Genomic DNA, 18,128 nt, shown 5'->3' on the forward strand with positions numbered 1-18,128 from the left:
TGGAATGGCTTGTGGAGGAAAAGGCTTTGTTGAGCGCAGAAGGGGGTGGGTTTCAGACGGCACGTCGACCCGTCCCCTGCGTGTGGCGGGACGTAGGGAGACGCATCGGTGGCGTGCGGAGTCACGAAAGTGTTTGTAAACAATTCATGCAGAAGGTGAGAGATTAGCATTGCCTTGAACTGTCGCTGTTAATATTTAATACGCGTATAACAGGACACCTGATCATCTCATTTGACATGTTGAGAGGCAAATACATATCACCAAGTCGTTCTGAGTCCATGAAGGTAATGGGATTTATGCTACTACTACTAGCCAGTTGAGTAGCTAGCTAGCTGTTTTTTTAGTTGGCTAACCATAATCTCACACAGACGAGAAACAACAAGTCAATGCAGGGGGGATTTCATTTGATCGTCATCGCTTTAAGACAGGGCCAACAATTGCCTTCGCACCAACACAACGACCATCTTAGTCAGACATCGTCAATTGGTCAGCTGCTGTGATTAATCCTTTCAGTGTGGTTTGTTTGCTAATAATGTTTGGGACGGATTATTTTGGTGTAGCACATCGTCAAGAGTGCTGACACCGGCGTTTGCCTGCCCTTATTATGAAATGATGAAACGGCTAAACATTGTCTAGCTATTTTACTAATTATCTAATCTATCTGTCTTTTTTGCTTTTCAGATGATAGCAAACTAACTCCGTAATGTATACTCTGTAGGTGTAACTAGCTTTGTTAGGTCTCAACATAGAGGTTCATCATGTTCCCTGCTTTCCTTCGCAGGTACAGCAAAGTGGAGTCGGGATCATTATTGCCGCATACGATCTCCATACAATTCAGTACATATTCGGAATTGTTTCTCCTGCTTGGATGTAAAGGATGTTTAAGCTCACCTTTTCCTGAGTTGTTGTCGACAGGATGACAGACCTACAGTCAGTCATAAATTACATTTCATAACTGTTAGTCATCCCATTGCTCTATATCACAAAGAGCAGCACAGAGCTTTGAATAAAACAGAATTCAAGCCCTATTTGGTACCACCATCATCAGATCAAGATGCCTTGGCCATTTTCGGAGTCCATAAAGAAGCGGGCATGCCGATACCTTCTACATCGTTACCTGGGCAATTTCCTACAAGAGAAGTTGAGCTTGGATCAGCTTAGTTTAGACCTCTATCAAGGCACTGGATCATTAGCGCAAGTGCCATTAGACAAATGGGTAAGTGCAGTCTTTGCTGTGTATCATACAAGGGTATACTGGGCCTATATAGGCATAGCTAAAGTGTGTAGTAGCCTGAGCTGTATTTCTCCCCCCTCAGTCTTTAAATGAGATCCTGGAGTCGGTGGATGCCCCCTTTGAGGTGATAGAGGGCTTCATCCAGACCATCTCTCTCACTGTACCATGGGCGTCCCTGCTGCAGGAGAACTGTGCTTTGGAGGTCAAGGGCCTGGAGATGGTGCTCAGGCCGAGACCACGCATGGGTGAGGGGACACCTTCAATTCTGTTTGTCGTCAGCAGGTTTAATGATGACCAAACAGATAAGTCAGGGATGAATGAGCTTGTCTAATGGCAAAGGTCTTATTAGTGTCTTGTTGACAGTCTTGACTGTTTCCCTTTTTTGTGCCCTAGCATCAGGCATGGAACCCATGTACTGGTCCAGCTTCATGACGAGCAGCATGCAGCTTGCCAAGGAGTGTCTGAGCCAGAGACTAACTGATGATTTGGGAGAGAATTTCCAGCCACTAGAGGGCCTGGAGAAGTTTGCGGAGACAATAGAGACCGGTACCTATCACCATAGAATAAGTCAACACTCATGAGTGGCCGTTATTCGTGAGGATCAGTAAGATTAAGGACAATCTCTTCTCTGTTCCTCCCTTAGTTCTCAGAAGAGTCAAGGTCACTTTTCTGAACACAGTTCTCAGAATTGAGCATGTGCCAGAAAATTCTAAAACGGGAATCGCTCTGGAGATGCGAATCAACAAGTAAGTCGGTGCTGGAAATAGTAAACAACCTGCAAATTCATCTTCAAGTAGTCTCCAACCAGTTACTAAGCTCTCTCTATTGATAATGTTTGAGCCTTTTTTTTCTGTTGCTGTGTTCAGGATTGTTTACTGTGATGAGACGGGTGAAGAGAGCTCCAGTGTGAATGTACATCAGCCCACCACGTTTGCCCATAAGAACCTCCAGCTGGAAGGAGTTACTGTCTTCTGGGATGAGTTCTCTGAGACGGCCCGGGCTGGCCTTAAGTCATCCCCCACCCCAGCTGTGAGTGTGCATCCTGATGGCCTCCTGTGTTCTTTAAGCACAAACAAATAGTAGTCACTTCCTCAACTGCCCACCCTCTCTTTCTGCACTCCTTCAGGAGACCGAGGCTAAGCTTTCACCCAGCTGGAACCCCAGAATCATCTGTGAGCCACATCCCCAGTTCACAGAGCCTGTGTCCTCTGCTACACCGTTTGAACCCATGCAGATCAGCAGCCTTAGTGGCAAAATCGAGATGTCCCTCACACTGAAACAGAACCAAGCCATGCCTGGGGCAAAGGTTGGCATAGCATTCTCACATGAATATAACAGGATAGAAAATGTCAGAACCTGCTCTAAAATGCACATAATATCAATCGTTATTTTATTGTGATCTTTTCATTTTTCAGTTGGACGTTGATGGACAGATTGACACAATGATTGTGCTGCTGTCTCCACGGCAAGTTCACCTTCTTCTGGACATGTTTGGAGTTTTTTCAGGCTCAGGTGGGTTATCAATGTGTGATTCACTTGAGTGCACTGGACTTTCAGATATCTAAGCGTTATGTGACAGATCAGGAATGAGGTCATGGTATATTTAAGTTGCCTCAAACACAACATTTTATACTGATTTATGGTGAATGAAGTCTTCTTGTTTTTGATTGTGAAGGTGGGCAGGAGTGGGCAAAGGACAGGAAGAACCGGCCGATGCAGCAGGAGGATGAGTATCGACTCCACATGGAACTAAACCGTTGCCTAAAGAAAGACTCTACAATGACCGGTGCTGACCCCGACCTCTTTGAAAGCCAGACCACCAGAACTGTGTCCAGCCGAGGTTTGGATGAAATCTAACCCCATCTATTTCCCAGTTATTTAATATGCATTTATATTTGTTGGGGGGTGGGGGGTGTTAAGAAATAGTCAAAACAAGATGGAAAGCACCAAACGTTTTGTCAGTTAAAGTGTCATGTAAGCTGATTTTATTTGGCTGTCTTTTTTTCTTTGTTCTCTGCTGTCATTGGAGCAGAGGATGTGTTTTTCTCCATGGCTGACATGGACATGTCTCACAGCCTGTCATCCCTGCCCCCTCTGGGTGAGCCACCCACGGTGGACCTGGATCTGTCACTCAACAGCAACTATTCCCCCTCACCAGGAGTGTCTCCCTCTGGCAACGTGGCGGTAGGTCTTACTGTACTCGCTGTCCATGCTTAACAGTTTAACCTGACATTGGCAAAGTGATTTAACTGAATATGGTACAATTGTGTGTATCTGTCCTCTAAGACACTCTGGGATGATTACCTGGATGTTCCTCGACAGAGGGAGAAGCAGGCTCAAGAGACCCCTTTCCTGACGCGGGAGTCACCACTTCAGCATAAGCTGCTGAGACAGACCTGTAAGAACCAGGATACGTTATTGTTATTGCAATGTCAGCAGCAGGATGTTGACACTTTATGAATAAAGTTACCAATATGCTCATTCATTGTCTTCAGTTAGCAGTTAAGAAGTCTTTATAATCCAATAATCCACATTTTCCGATGTGTTTCAGCCCATTCATCCAAAACCCATGGTGATGAATCTAGGCCTGAGCTGGTCTTCAGGCTGGTGCTGGGTAGCATGGCTGTGGCTGTCCTCCACATTGACCCCCTGCCCCCACCAGATGCTGCCCCCAGCCCCCTGGCCCCCATAGCCTCTGAGTTCTTCCGTAGGGTTGGCAGAGACCACCTCCACCCAGCAGGATTTCTTCAGTCACGGAGAGTGTTTGACGAGGCCTGCCCCCACGACCACCTCAGGTGCTCTTACAAACATTTGTTGCTCAGACTACATTCTTTACCCACCTTTCTAGGAATGTCAGGTTTTTTTGCTGGCTGTCTCTGTTGTGAGTTGTTTTATAATGCTACATTTACATTCATGCTACAATAGGACTTTTATTTATCTGGCTGACCAAAGCTTATCTCAACATGGGTTCTCTATCTCTCCAGGTTTGTGGGTCAGGGGTTAAAGGTGACCTATGAGCACTGTCAGGGTTCCAGCCATCGCACCTTCAGCACAGACGTCTCTCTGGGCCAGATGGAGCTGCTGGAGTGTCTTATCCCCTCTGAGGCCCTCAGCGGTGTGTCTCAAAGAGGGGTACAGTACACTGAGGTAAGGGCCCTCTACCCACAACACACACACACACACACACACACACACGCCTCCACACACCTCCACAGTGTCACACACACACACACACACCTCCACACACCTCCACAGTGTCACACACACACACACACACACACACCTCCACAGTGTCACACAGCCCTCAGGTTGGGCTACATAAACATTACAGGCATGGCTCAAATTTTCTTTTGTATTTGTTGACATGCCTGGCAGTAATGGACATCAATGTTTGTGTTGTCTTTGTGAAACACCAGCTCCTGACATTCGACACCACTGCCAGCACTGACGCACCATCTGCCACCTGTCTTCACCTACTCTATAAACTGGCTGAGCGCAGAGGGCCACAGGTAAAAGCACACCTCAGTGTAATTAATAGCTGTACAACGGCTAATAGCTGAATAATGGACAGTTGTTAGGCAGTTATTACCTGTAGCTCTTTCTCCGTACATTTACATCACATTTGCATTTACGGCATTTAGCAGACGCCTTTATCCAAAGCGACTTACAACAAATACGTTTGTCTAAGTGAGTGAATCATCTATCCGTCAGTCATCATAAGAAAAAGTAATCTATGCTAGGACCAGGGGCTATTGGCAGTCACAATGCTTATTTAAAAGCAGAAACTTGCACAGGGGGGTAGTGGGGATGAAGAGGTCTGTAGGAGGGACAGTTAAGATGTAGCCTGAAGAAATGGGTCTTCAATCTATGGCGGAAGATAGGTAGTGACTGTACAGTTCCTAATCTAACAAAAGTTGTCCATCCATCTTGTATCCAGGGTGGCCAGGTACGCCTGAGCACCATGCCCAGGAAGGCTGAGATCCAGGTGGAACTGGGCGCGGTCCGGTCCGAACTGGACATCAGCATCGTGGACCGCCTCAACTCCCTGCTGCAGCCACAGAAACTGGTCACCACGGAGATGATGGCTTCTCACATGTACACGTCCTACAACAAACACGTCAGCCTGGTGAGGATTCGTTCACCGTGCCACACCCTGTCCCTCTGAGATCATTCAAAGCATTTTCAGGTCCTTTTAACAGTCCTGTTAGCACTTTCCCACGTATTAGAACATCTTTAAGGACACTCTTTGTGCAATAATTAAGAAAAAACAACATAATCCCTAAAGCATCTGTGTAAACCCAACCCACAGCACAAGGCCTTTGCAGAGGTTTTCCTTGATGACAACCGCACGCCAGCCAACTGCCACGTGTCGCTGACTGTTAACGCCCCGGTGCTGAGCCTGGTGGTGCGCTTCCCCATCCCAGACCTGCGCTCGGACCAGGAGAGGGGCCCCTGGTTTAAGAAGTCCCTGCAGAAGGAGGTGCTGTACCTGGAGCTGGAGGACCTGGAGGTTAAGACAGAGTTCATCGGGGGCAGCTCCCCAGAGCAGACCAAGATGGAGCTCACCTTCAGGGAGCTTGTAGGTATGTGATCAAGAAACCGCTATTCTCAAGCCATCTTCTCTGCCAAGGAACGCTGGAGCTTCGAAAACATGTTGACGACCAATTGTTCCGTTTTTGTTTTTTTTGCCCTTCCTGTAGGGAAGTTCCAGGAAGAGCAGGACATCCCGGCTGCCAGGTTCCTTAGGGTCTCCCACACCATGGATGGGGACATGACCACGTCAGACAGTGGAAAATTTGACTGGCCCAGGTACATGTACACATATCCACTATTTATACCAGGCACCCACATCTACATATCACGACACTAAACCTTTTAAATAAGTTTGCCTCTTAAGGTTTGGAAACCCCCCTAACTAAACCACCCCTGCCCTTCTGTTCTTCAAACATTCCATTGTGCCATTTACGTCTGTATCCTGTGCATATGATGAATAAACTTGTATTTTATTTTATTTTATTTGTTGACAACAGAGTTGTGTTGAAAGTGAACCCCACTGCTGTCCACTCCATCCTGGAGCGTGTGACCGCCGAGGAGGACGAAGGAGCCGAAGGCCACTCCCCAGAGGAGGAAGAGGAAGAGGGGGCCGCCCACTCGCTCAAGGACGTCTGTGACTTCGGGAAACCAGAACCGTCACCCTTCTCCTCGCGCAGGGTCATGTATGAGAACGAGGAGGTAGGCAAAACTGATCCTTTTGTTCTAGCCACACCTCTTTCTGCTTAGCACTGCTAACAGTGCCACTTAGCTGTGAGCAGTGACTGCATACATTTTTCAGTATATATGGTCCCAACAGGAATCGAACCCACAACCTTTTTAACTCCTATGTCCTTATTCATGAATGGTCAACTCATCGTTAATCAAGACATGGACATGATGTGGACAACTCAATTTACTTTTTTTTTTCTTCAGATGGTCATCCCTGGGGACGTGGCTGAGATGACAGAGTTCCAGGAGAAAACGATGAGCAACTCCCGCTTCATCCTCGAGCTGTGCTTACCCAATGTGCAATTATCATTACCCAACAAGGCCTTTTACGAGAAACTACACAATAGGTACTGTGAACATTGAACCTCTTGGCATTAAAATAAGTTGTTTGTTTTTTACCGTGTCCATGTGATGCAAAACGAGTGTTGCGGCCATACAAGAAATGCTGCTGCTACCTCAACCACCGTTACTACTATCACTGATATTGATGCCAGATGACATTGATGCCAGTAAAACCACCGCTACTGAAGTAGGAGTGTGATGTAATAGTGAAGCAGTTGTTATTGTAACAGCCCCAACCAACACTGTCTCTCTCCTCTCACAGGATAAACAATGACCTGCTGTTGTGGGAGCCCACGGCTCCATCGCCAGTAGAGACAGTGGAAAGCATGCCATATGGTGTCGGGCTTTCCGTAGCTAGCCAACTGATCAACACTTACACCAAAGACAGCTTCAGCCAGTTCCGCTCCACTGGTCCTGAGGGTAAGAGAGTCCCCATGCAGCACAAGAAACATCTGCATTGCTGCAGCCTTGTTGACGTTGTCTTGCGCTGCTGCAAATACATGCATGTGATGCACTGCGTGTAGCGCGACACAGAGATGTACACTCTCTCAAAATCGACTTTCATCTCAAATGAGCTATAGATTTGTGACTCATGGTGGTGTCCTGTGCACTGTTTGCTGTGTCGTTGTAGAGGAGGACAGTGGCTCAGACGAGGAGTCCATGCACTACTACTCCCCCGCCTCTGACCTGGGCCTCAGGTCTCGCCGGAAGAAGAAGCCTAAGGCCCAGAACAAGACCTCCCAGAGCCTGTTCTCCGTCATCCTCAGTGTCAACCACGGCCTGGTGGCTCTGCAGACCAACTCTAAGGTAACACAAGGACACAGAGAGACATATTAACGACATATTTGTCATTTTTCAGATGTTTGTCATTTATGGCTGGATGATTCGATTCCATAGAGGTATTGGGATTCTCTCTAACCTTAACTCTAACCCTTTTTCCCCAGCAGGAGGACAAGACGGTGTTGAAAAACCGACATGGGGAATTCTGGTTGGAGGTGAAGAATGGGGTGCTGTTCAGTGTGACGCAGTACGAAGGCTACAAAGACCAGCACTATGTCTGCTTCCACACCAGTAACATCTGTCTTTATCACCAAGGTACGATGCGAAAATAAAGCCTTATCACAAAGATCTCTGATAGCATCTGATGCAGAGCCTTTCCAAATTGGTTACGATTGCGCTATTTGTGAACATGGTACTGTGGGTCTGTCTGAGACTGTTTCATATGTCTGTATGGGTCTGCGTCTTCCTCCACAGGCCTAGTGGATGGAGACACCCCTGTGGCTGACATCAAGCTCCCATGCAGGACACGTCCTCACTGGCTGGAGCCAGCCATCTACCAGTCTGAGACGGCTCCTGACAGAGCCTCCCCCTCTGAGGTTATCGGCCTGGAGGCCCACAGCATGCTGTCTGTTGCCATCAAGATATCCTCCCAGAACATGGAGCGCAATGTCAAGGTTATAGACTAGCCCACATGTCAACAGTTCCATGACTGAAATGGACAGATTCACAGTATGTAGTGTACAGCCTTGGCTCACTGGGGAGGTGTGTGTTCTTCCTCTGTAGGAGTTCCTGATTGCTGTGGGGGTGAGGGGGGCCACACTTCAGCACCGGGTGGTGCCCACCAGCCTGGGCTGGTATGACCAGGTAAAGTCATCACACCTGATCCACACACCTGTATTTGAGGTGTAATAGCTGTTTTTATAACCACCACAAAACTCCACAAGCCTGTAAAGCCATCTTTGTAGTGATATCATATTCAACATCAATAGAAACCATCAATCAATGCTCTCTGACAACTGACTGTTTTTTGTGTTTTAACAGATTGTGGACTTCCTGAATGTGTCAGATGAGCCTGTGTTGGGGTACACGCCCCCTGCCTCCGTCACCACTCTTCACCTTCACCTGTGGAGCTGCTCACTAGACTACAGGTGCGGCTGCAGACCAGCCCAAACTGTCCTGTGGATGTGCTGTGCTTATGGGATAAATGTGTTTCAGCGTCACCCTGTGTTTTTATTATCTCTCTGCAGACCCCTGTACCTGCCTCTCCGCTCATTGCTGGTTGTGGAGACATTCAGCATCTCTAGCAGTGTCTCCCTAGACCACTCCTCCTCCACGCTCAGGTTCAGTTTCAACACTGGTCATGCCTTTTAACCCAGAATGAGAAGTGATGATTGGATGCTTCCTCATTATTGCTGTGTTTGATTTGTGTTTTGGTTCTAGGATCATATTGGATGAAGCGGCCTTGTTCCTCTCTGACAAGAGCAATGCTGTGTCCGTGAATCTATCGCGAGGTAGGCTAACCTGTGAGGTCTTCAGTTTGAATACCGCTGAGAGACGTTCAACTTGCAATACTGTGTTGAAAGAGATTGGTGGGAGCGGTAACTCGTGTGCTTCGTCTCACAGACTATGTGCAGGTGGTAGACATGGGAACGCTGGAGCTGAGAATTACAGCTGTCAAACCCGGTGTGGATGGGGAATTGGTAAGCACTGACAATCTCTGTCCATCTGTTAACTATTATCAGTGTACGAGCAAGGACCAATACCAATACTTTAAAATCTCCCCATCGTGTTCTTTTGACAGAAGGAGCCCAGATTTGAGCTCCGTTGCTCCAGTGACATCATTCACATCAGGACGTGTTCCGACTCCTGTGCTGCCCTAATGAACCTCATCCAGTACGTGGCCAGCTACGGAGACCTGCTGCCCCCTCCTGGACCGGAGGCCAAGAGCAGCAGCTCCAAACAGAGGCCCAAGGTCAGCGTTGACTCATCTATGTCTTCTTTTCATGGCGGTATTATCAAACTCTCGCCTTGAAAGAGGAGAGCGAGGTGGTCTGTGGAGAGTTGATGTTGAATATCATAGTCTAGAGCTGTACTCTCTTTAGTTAAAAGGGTGTTCTTGTCCTTGCACTGTGTGTGTGTGTGTGTGTGTGTGTGTGTGTGTGTGTGTGTGTGTGTGTGTGTGTGTGTGTGTGTGTGTGTGTGTGTGTGTGTGTGTGTGTGTGTGTGTGTGTGTGCGTGTGTATGTGTACAGCCGGAGGCTCCAAGCCGGCCCCCATCCCAGGCTCCCCTGCTCCCTGAGGCTGAGCAGCAGATGCTGCAGGACCTGATGAGTGAAGCCATGGAAGAAACTGACGGCCAGCACGCCTTGGGCCTGCAACAGAACGGTCAAGACTGCATCCCAACTAGCTACAACAACCCAATGTTTACATAATACGTGGTGTTTAATCTGGCTTAACCCACGGTGTCCTGCTCTGCCCGTACAGGAATACATGAGGAGCAGAATCATGACCAGGACCCGCCTCGCTCCGATCTGTTCCTGTTCCCGGACGAGAGCGGGAATCTGACCCAGGAGCCAAGTCCCACCTACCCCTCCCTCCACTCGCCCCTCATCACCCCCGTCCCCAACCCGGCCCAAGAGAGCGATGACTTCTGCATCCTAGAGACTCCAGGCTCCAGGGGAGAGGTTAAGAGGATTGTTCAGATACATAATGTATGTTTAGTCTCTCTGTCCATTGCGTTGGTTTAATGTGTGTTGTTGTTGTTGTTGTGTGTCTCAGGATCGGGATGAGGAGCCAGTGGTTAATAAGCTGACTGAGGACGCCATTGAGATCAAAGACAACTTCTTCAGCCAGCCCTTGGACAACAGCGACTCAAGCCGAGGAGCCTTGAACTTCCCTGTCCCAGAGGTGCGCTACCTCATCAGGGAGATCTCCGTCATTTGGCACCTCTACGGGGGGAAGGACTTCGGGAGTGGGACGTTCACCTCCTCTCCAGCTAGAAGTCGGGGGTGAGTGTATGTGCTGCGGACTGATGCTCATTGTGACACAGAACAATGGATTATGATGCGTCTTCCATGGTCTTTCCTGATTTCCTGGGTTGTGTGTCTCTTTTTTTTTTAAGGTGTACCCCTCACAGCTCCCCATCCCAGACCCCAGTCAGACAGGGCAAGGGTGGAGGGCGAGCAGGAGGGGGTCGGGGGAGGAACCCTGACGTCCTGATGGAGATCCAGCTGAGCAAGGTAAGAGAACGTCGCAGAGTCACTCAATACAGATGTTGCAAGAGTTGAGGACTGCATGCGTGACTTTGAATGGCTGAGAAGAGGACAGAGGACAGTTTCAAATCTCTCACTCTCTTCCCAGGTGCGGTTCCAGCATGAGGTGTACCCGCAGGTCCAGGTGGCTTCCGGGATGGCAGTGGACCAGCCTGTGTCCCGGCAGGTGTTCATCGTCCAGGACCTGGAGATCAGAGACAGGCTGGCCACCTCCCAGATGAACAAGTTCCTGTACCTCTACTCCAGCAAGGAGATGCCCCGCAAGGCCCACTCCAACATGGTGAGGCCGTCTGCACACCTTGAATAGATCATGTCCATGTGACGATGGTAACATAAAGCACACAGACAGACTGGTCCTCTGCGGCTCAGTTGGTAGAGCATGGCGCTAACAATGCTTAGGTTGTGGGTTTGATTCCTGCTGGGACCATATATACTGAAATGTATGCACTTACTGCAATGTAAGTCGCTTTGGATAAAAGCGTCAGCTATATATATATAGACTGGGATGGTGGTGTTAAAGGCATGTTGATGCAGAGTTGTCTTTTGTTTGTATGTGTTTTGCAGTTGACAGTTAGGGCGCTGCACATGTGTCCTGAGACGGGTCAAGCGCCCCAGGAGTGTTGCCTGCGTGTCTCCCTCATGCCTCTTCGCCTCAACATTGACCAGGTGAGCCAGGGGAGAAACTCACTAGTCTCATCCAGTCAAAACGCATACACCTTTCTCTCAAGAGGTTTAAAGCCATGAACATCATGACCGTTCTCGTCCCCCTTTTAATCAACCGCTCGCATTGTTTGCAGGACGCATTGTTTTTCCTGAAGGACTTCTTTGCCAGTCTTGCTGCGGACGTTGAGTTGTTTTCTCCACCTGATCAAGAAGGTAAAACTGCTCATCGTGAGTTTCTATGATGCCAGAGGGGCAGAGGCTTATGAATGCGCATGTTACGGCATGTTTCATCTGCTAGTGAATCGGGATCATGCACAATTTCTGAACTTTATATGACCTGATAAACTTGTTGTTCTGCAGCGCTGTGTGTTTCAATGAAGAAGCCTCCTACCCCAGAGGTCTCCTGCACCTTCTCCAAGCACGGCGCTACGGGCCAGGATCCCGCCCCCATCATCTCGGTGCCCGCCCAGACCCGCTCGAGTCAGAACGGACTGACCGTGTCAGGTGGTGACGACTATAGTGAAACTGACGCCGGCACTGCATCCTTCACTGACCAGCCCATATTCTTCAGGTGTGTGTCACATAATGCACTAACGAGCACACCTGATACCTGTCGGATTCAGGCACTGATTCACCTGCTTTCTGTCTCTGTTGTATGTCGACACCTGTGTGATACACAGACGGCTTTATGGCGTGAATACGAAGTTGGTCCGCGCACGTAACTGACTTTCACTTAAATCACGCATCGAGGTCACTGAGAGATTTTGGCTGAACGTTACGGGTTACGCACAGGGATCTCAAGTTAGGATTTCGGCCTATGTGCTTAAGGGCTTTGGTGAATTTTAGCAAATGACTGCTAATGTCTTTGTTAAAGTTTGTTGTTGTTGCAGTAAGTCATTGTGCTGTGTGAACGAGAGTTTGACAAGCATTTCTTGATCTCCATCAGAGAGTTTCGGTTCACCTCTGAAGTTCCCATTCGTTTGGATTACCACGGGAAACATGTTGCAATGGAGCAGGTACTGTACGCAAAGAAAACAATGAAATACATGTGTTGTGCTGTCTTGATAGCTGCACTATTCCAACATACATGGTGTGCAATAGTCTTTGTCAGTAGCGTATTTACATTTACATTACATTACATTTATGGAATTTAGCAGACACCTTTATCCAAAGCGACTTACAACACATACATTTGTTTAAGTAAGTGAGTCATCTATCCATCAGTCATCATAAGATAAAGTAATCAATGCTCAGACCAGGGGTCATAGGCAGTCCATAGGCATGCTCGAAGAAGGACAAAAATACTTTTATTTTTTTATATTAACAGGAGAGAAACTTGTACAGGGGGGTAGTGGGGGTGAAGAGGTCTTTAGGAGGGACCGTTAAGATGCAGCCTGAAGAGATGGGTCTTTGATTGTTAATAATGCCAGAATCATTGTGGTGAGGCACATTATTTTTTAATTTCTTTTCCCCCCTGCTGCAGATTTTGACTCTTGTTTCTTGCACTACCCCCCGTTTCAGGGAACATTTGCCGGGATTGTGATCGGATTGACACAGCTGAATTGCTCGGAGCTGAAACTAAGGAGATTATGCTACAGACAAGGGTATGTTTGATCATCAGTACAAACCCCCCTTGTAAGAATGCTTTGTTTTAATTGGATTTAACTCAGCTATTTTGACAGAGCATTTCATGTGTTCACACGGTGACTCTTGAGGACATGCTTGAATTTCTTCCAGGCTGTTGGGTGTGGATAAGCTCTTCTCCTATGCAATTAATGAGTGGCTGAATGACATAAAGAAGAACCAGCTGCCAGGACTGCTGGGTGGAGTGGGGCCTATCCACTCCCTTGTGCAGCTGGGTAAGTAGGGAATGACTCAGTAGGCTGTGACTGCTAGCAGATACACCTGTGTTGAGGTATGGACCATGTCCGCTCCACAACATCTTGCATGGGGTTTCGTTTGTGAAAACTAGTGGTTTTATGATTATTTGCTCCTTTTGTTATAAAGAAGATTCTAGTTAAGCTTCTTAGCGCCACACAATGTAAAGTGCCTAAGGTCATCCATGCTTTCTTCTAGCCAACTGGACCACAATTGAAATCGGTTGACCTTTTTTTGTGTTTTGTTTAAATAAAGAGAGAACATGTTGATCTCATGGGTACTTCTCTATCAGCGTAACGATCTTATCGTATCTTCTTGTGTTCAGTCCAGGGATTCAGAGATCTGGTCTGGCTGCCCATAGAGCAGTACCGGAAGGATGGTCGGATTGTGCGTGGGTTCCAGCGTGGTACTGCCTCCTTTGGAACCTCCACAGCCATGGCTGCCCTGGAGCTTACTAACCGTATGGTGCGGACCATCCAGGTAAACAAACAAACAAACAAACAAACAAAAAAGCACCTTAGACTTTTTAGACAAACTGGAAAGATGGATCTGGCTCTGGGTGTTTTTAATGCAAAATGAATAGGAGCTTTTAGACAGTGCTGGTGTGAATAAAAAAAGATTCATCTCGTAGACTTGTGGCGATTTGAGCTGGCGTGAATCAGCTTGTGTATTCATATCAGCTAGATATTCATATATAGGTTATTTACTTACACATCTGGGTATCAGATGTAGCGGTGAGTTGCATGCTCCTCTGCTGTAACTGCCTTGCAGGTATCATATTTCCATCTATGTGTTACAAACGTGTCTGCTTCCATGATGGAGTGCCCGATTTAAAAAAAAAAAAAAAAATGATGCCATGTATTTGTGCTTTTCAGGCAGCAGCGGAGACCGCCTATGACATGGTGTCTCCAGGACCTGATGAGAGAGAGTTGAAAAGAGTGAAGCGGTTCTCTCATTACCGATTGGCTCATCAGCCTGTTGACCTCCGGGAAGGAGTGGCCAAAGCCTACAGCGTTGTAAAAGAGGTAAAAAAAACAAACAAACAAACATTTCATCCACTCATTGTGTGGCCTCAGTTGTAGAGCAATACAAGATTGAAGGGGTTGATTACAGAATTGCTTGTTAGGGCCTCAGTAAAGCTTGTCCAACATATATGTCGACAGGGAATCACAGACACCGCCCTGACCATCTACGACACGGCCACTCGGGAGCACGAGCAGCGCGGGATGACCGGTGCAGTGGGCGGGGTCCTTCGACAGCTCCCTCCAGCGGTGGTCAAGCCGCTGATCATGGCCACCGAGGCCACCTCCAACGTCCTGGGTGGCATGAGGAACCAGATCCACCCAGACGCACGTCAGGAGGAGTCCCAGAAATGGCGGCAAGGGGAGGAGTGATGGTCCGCTGCCTTTTAACGACGGGAAAGGTGATCGGACAGGATCGGCGGCAGGCAGCGAATTTCGACTCAAAGGAATTGAGACCAGCACAGCTTTTGCCAGGCCCCCCACGTCTGCTTACAAACTGGAAAGATGGATCTGGCTCTGGATGTTTTAATGCAAAATGAATAGGAGCTTTTAGACAGCACTGGTGTAAATAAAACATAATTCATCTCGTAGACTTGTGGCAATTTGAGCTAGCGTGAATCAGCTTGTGTTATCTCCCCACATTTTCCATCGCAGTGCCTTCATGGTTATATTGTACTATCATACTACCATATTCTAGACAGAGGGACTTGGGCTGGTAGGAGTGGAGAGTGTGCAGAGTCATTAAGGTCACTGTGCCATATATAGTCCCTTCAGTAGATCACAATTGATTACATTCTCTTTGGTGATAGGATGTGTTTAGCTAAAACACGTGTCTTTCGTGCAATAACAGTAATAAGGGAAATTACAGTTAAAACAGTTGGGGGTGGGTACAAATGGTCTGTAGCTTGTCATTCAACATTCAACTGGTGTCAAACAATACTAATCTTAAAGAGACGCCGTAAACTATTGAAGTGTAATGTTCCCCATAACATTTTATATATGGCGTAACATGTATATTTGTGGGCTTTGTAACTTACTGTAAATTATTCTGTGTAACATTTCATGAAAAACGGCATCCGAAACAGTCTCAGCATTGTGGAATTTGTTGCTGTTAAATGTATAGATTATCTGCACTTTCAATAACAAGTGACATGAATGTCATTTGTGACCACAAAGATGAAGAAACTTCCCGAATTTGGCTGTTCAGTGAGTCTGAATTTGACAACTAGAGCATTGTATTGTAGGCTGCAGTCTTACATGGCATATGCTTTTGTAGTTTTGTTTTTCATATTCTAAAGTTGGCAGCCTCATTTGAGAGTTGTGTCTACATGTTTGAAATTCACACAAGCAACAGAAATGTCTCCCTGCTTGTGCTACCATAACCAAAAGTCTTAAATTTCATTTATTTGACTATTTTGTACGCGCGCAATTTGTGCTGGTAAGGACGACTTAATTTGATGTGATCATTATAACGTGTGATGGTGAAGCAGTCTTCAAATTTGCTTGACCCCCAATTGTTCTCGTTTATTGTACATAAGTGTACAGTTGATTTTCGGAATTTGTATTAAAAGCATGAAATGTTCTTAAAGGGAAATAAAGTATTTAATGTCCACTGAAATCTTGCCTCTTGAGAAGCCAAGGAACTTCTTTAGTGCCCTCTACCGATCAGGCACCAAAAAAGGAGCGCTCACAGGCTGGTATTCGGGCCGGCCGTTTCCATAGGAACTAAAGGAACAGTCCAGTCAAGCGAGCACAAGAAGTGTAGTTCGTGGTAAGTGTCACATAATGGTACAATTACAGTTCATATAATAACCCGATCACTTTGGATTCCACGTCGTACATATATATATTACTACCATTGCAGTGTCGCACAAAATGTCAGAAATACTGTATGCAGAACCGCAACAGATTAACCCTCCTGTTTAATTTGACAGATTATGTTGGATTTCACTGTTAATCTGAACACCCTTGGCTTCGAGTGTGGATTGAGTGAAAATGAAAAAGAATTGTTGTTCCTTCGTGCACGCTCTGCTGGACTGACTGTATGTGGATGTGGACATGCTGCTTTCCTATGTAAACTTGCCCATTCGCTAAGGTATGCTAACTCAAAACCTAACCTTTAGGGTTTATCCATTGACTGGCTATCCCTCAGTGCCAGTATACATACCGGTTTATTGTCTCCTCTTATTTGTAGAGAAAACATACCGAGACAAATTGTAAACCAGGATCTACCGGCATCAAATGCAGGACCAAAAAATAGAAAAGGGCTGACTGTGGGAATACTTGGAGGAGGTCACATTGGAAAGCTGTTGGTCCAAGTGCTTGAAAAGACCGGCCTAAAACCGTCACATATCAACATCTCTTCCAGGAGGCCTGAAAATCTAGGTAAAAGAAATAAGAAAACAAATTAATAGATGGCCTACAATGGTAATATCCCATATGAAAATAATGCCTTCTTTTGTAAATGACAGAAGAATTTGTGAAGAGGGGCATTGAGTGTTACTTTGACAATCGGAGACTGGTAGCCTGGGCAGATGTGCTGTTCCTCTGTTGCCTGCCTTCTCACCTCCCCAAGGTTTGTGCAGAGCTCCAATCTCACCTGCCAAAGCATTGTCTGGTGTACAGCTTCGTCTCTGCTGTGCCCATTAACAGGTAAGATTTGTTTTTTATTGACAATAGAAACATCACCTGACAGTAGAATCATAGCCCGTGGACATTCAAACACACTATACTTTAGTAAAAGGTCAACTTATAGATTGTGTCATCTCGTCCTGTATTTTCAGAGTGGCACAGCTCCTTGGACACAACTTCATTCTCAAACCACATTATGAATTCGTGGCTTGTGACTCTGTTGACATTTGGCTGGCCCAGAATTGTGTGACCGTGGCTTTGAAAGACCCAAACGTGATCAATGCATCCTGTCCTTTTGCGTTGATCGGTATGACCATTTCTGGTGTGGGCATTTCTTTGTTAGTAGCATTGTGCTTTACCTACAGTCGCACTGCATCTTTTGTTTGGATTATGGCCTGCAGCAAACTCTTAGACAAAGCCTGTAATAACTGACTTATATTTTCTTATTCAGGTGGGCTCTATTTGGATCCAAAGTGGGTGTCTGGATTGTTGTACAGTCTCTTGAACATGTGCACTTCTGCAAATGTTGGATCCGCTGAAGCCCTTGCACTGATCAATGAGCTGTTCCAGGTGAAATATCCAGGCACTGTGGAGTTCACCTCACAGAGTTTTGTCAATTCATCCTACGCAGCTTCGTTGACACCAGGCGAGTGAGTGTCATTGCGCCAGACACATTTTATCTCATAGGTTTTTTTCTCGTACATATTTCATGTAGAGGTGTAGAGTCGCAAACATCCATAGTTTCTCAAATGTTTATTTTTTTCTCTTCAAAGTGAATGATTACCACTGACCATGCATTTGAATTATGTCTCCTGCTGTGAAGGCCTTTCCCCTGGATCAATTTGATTGATGCCCAGACAAAGGAGACTCCATTATCATGCTTCATATCAAGAAGCAATGTTATGCGGGATACCATCTCTGCTCTTTACTGTTCATTGCTGGCGGATCCATCCATCGGAGAGAAAGAATGAGACTGAAAACCCCCAATATAGCATACACTCAATGTAACAACAACACATCAATGTAAAACTTTCAGACCTTTCAT

At 46.7% G+C, this 18,128-nt stretch overlaps 2 protein-coding genes across 3 annotated transcripts; both read left to right on the top strand.

Annotated features, from left to right (window-relative positions):
- The first annotated feature begins 82 nt into the window (after positions 1-82).
- Positions 83-16,034, top strand: atg2b (autophagy related 2B). Of its 2 annotated transcripts, none has more exons than XM_083683242.1 (43): positions 83-155; positions 782-1,216; positions 1,317-1,479; positions 1,628-1,780; positions 1,878-1,980; positions 2,101-2,263; positions 2,361-2,540; positions 2,650-2,746; positions 2,910-3,074; positions 3,267-3,418; positions 3,521-3,632; positions 3,786-4,029; positions 4,219-4,381; positions 4,651-4,743; positions 5,172-5,360; positions 5,544-5,817; positions 5,935-6,043; positions 6,265-6,466; positions 6,701-6,843; positions 7,101-7,258; positions 7,470-7,645; positions 7,783-7,933; positions 8,093-8,292; positions 8,402-8,482; positions 8,660-8,766; positions 8,866-8,958; positions 9,059-9,129; positions 9,242-9,318; positions 9,420-9,590; positions 9,870-10,002; positions 10,102-10,301; positions 10,396-10,625; positions 10,739-10,856; positions 10,978-11,169; positions 11,454-11,555; positions 11,687-11,765; positions 11,913-12,123; positions 12,499-12,568; positions 13,074-13,156; positions 13,290-13,411; positions 13,756-13,910; positions 14,306-14,455; positions 14,594-16,034. In XM_083683242.1, the coding sequence occupies exons 2-43, from the start codon at positions 1,055-1,057 to the stop codon at positions 14,822-14,824; spliced, it is 6,228 nt and encodes a 2,075-aa protein (XP_083539368.1). In that variant the 5' UTR covers positions 83-155; positions 782-1,054; the 3' UTR covers positions 14,825-16,034. The 2 variants fall into 2 exon arrangements, with proteins under 2 accessions (XP_083539368.1, XP_083539369.1); XM_083683243.1 differs by having other exon boundaries at positions 7,786-7,933.
- A 355-nt stretch (positions 16,035-16,389) lies between these two features.
- On the top strand, positions 16,390-18,054 carry noxred1 (NADP-dependent oxidoreductase domain containing 1; the record flags this gene model as incomplete). Its single annotated transcript, XM_083683471.1, has 6 exons — positions 16,390-16,547; positions 16,647-16,837; positions 16,924-17,104; positions 17,236-17,390; positions 17,535-17,733; positions 17,907-18,054. The coding sequence occupies 6 exons, from the start codon at positions 16,390-16,392 to the stop codon at positions 18,052-18,054; spliced, it is 1,032 nt and encodes a 343-aa protein (XP_083539597.1).
- Positions 18,055-18,128: the final 74 nt, after the last annotated feature.

Source organism: Argentina silus (genome assembly GCF_951799395.1).
Source record: "Argentina silus genome assembly, chromosome: 13".
NCBI lineage: Eukaryota > Metazoa > Chordata > Actinopteri > Argentiniformes > Argentinidae > Argentina > Argentina silus.

Coding starts and splice junctions, on each gene's coding strand:
- atg2b (XM_083683242.1), top strand. CDS start 1,055: ATGCCTTGGCCATTTTCGGAGTCCATAAAGAAGCGGGCATGCCGATAC. Junction 4,744..5,171: donor CTGAGCGCAGAGGGCCACAG/GTAAAAGCACAC, acceptor TCTTGTATCCAG/GGTGGCCAGGTACGCCTGAG. Junction 7,934..8,092: donor CATCTGTCTTTATCACCAAG/GTACGATGCGAA, acceptor CTTCCTCCACAG/GCCTAGTGGATGGAGACACC.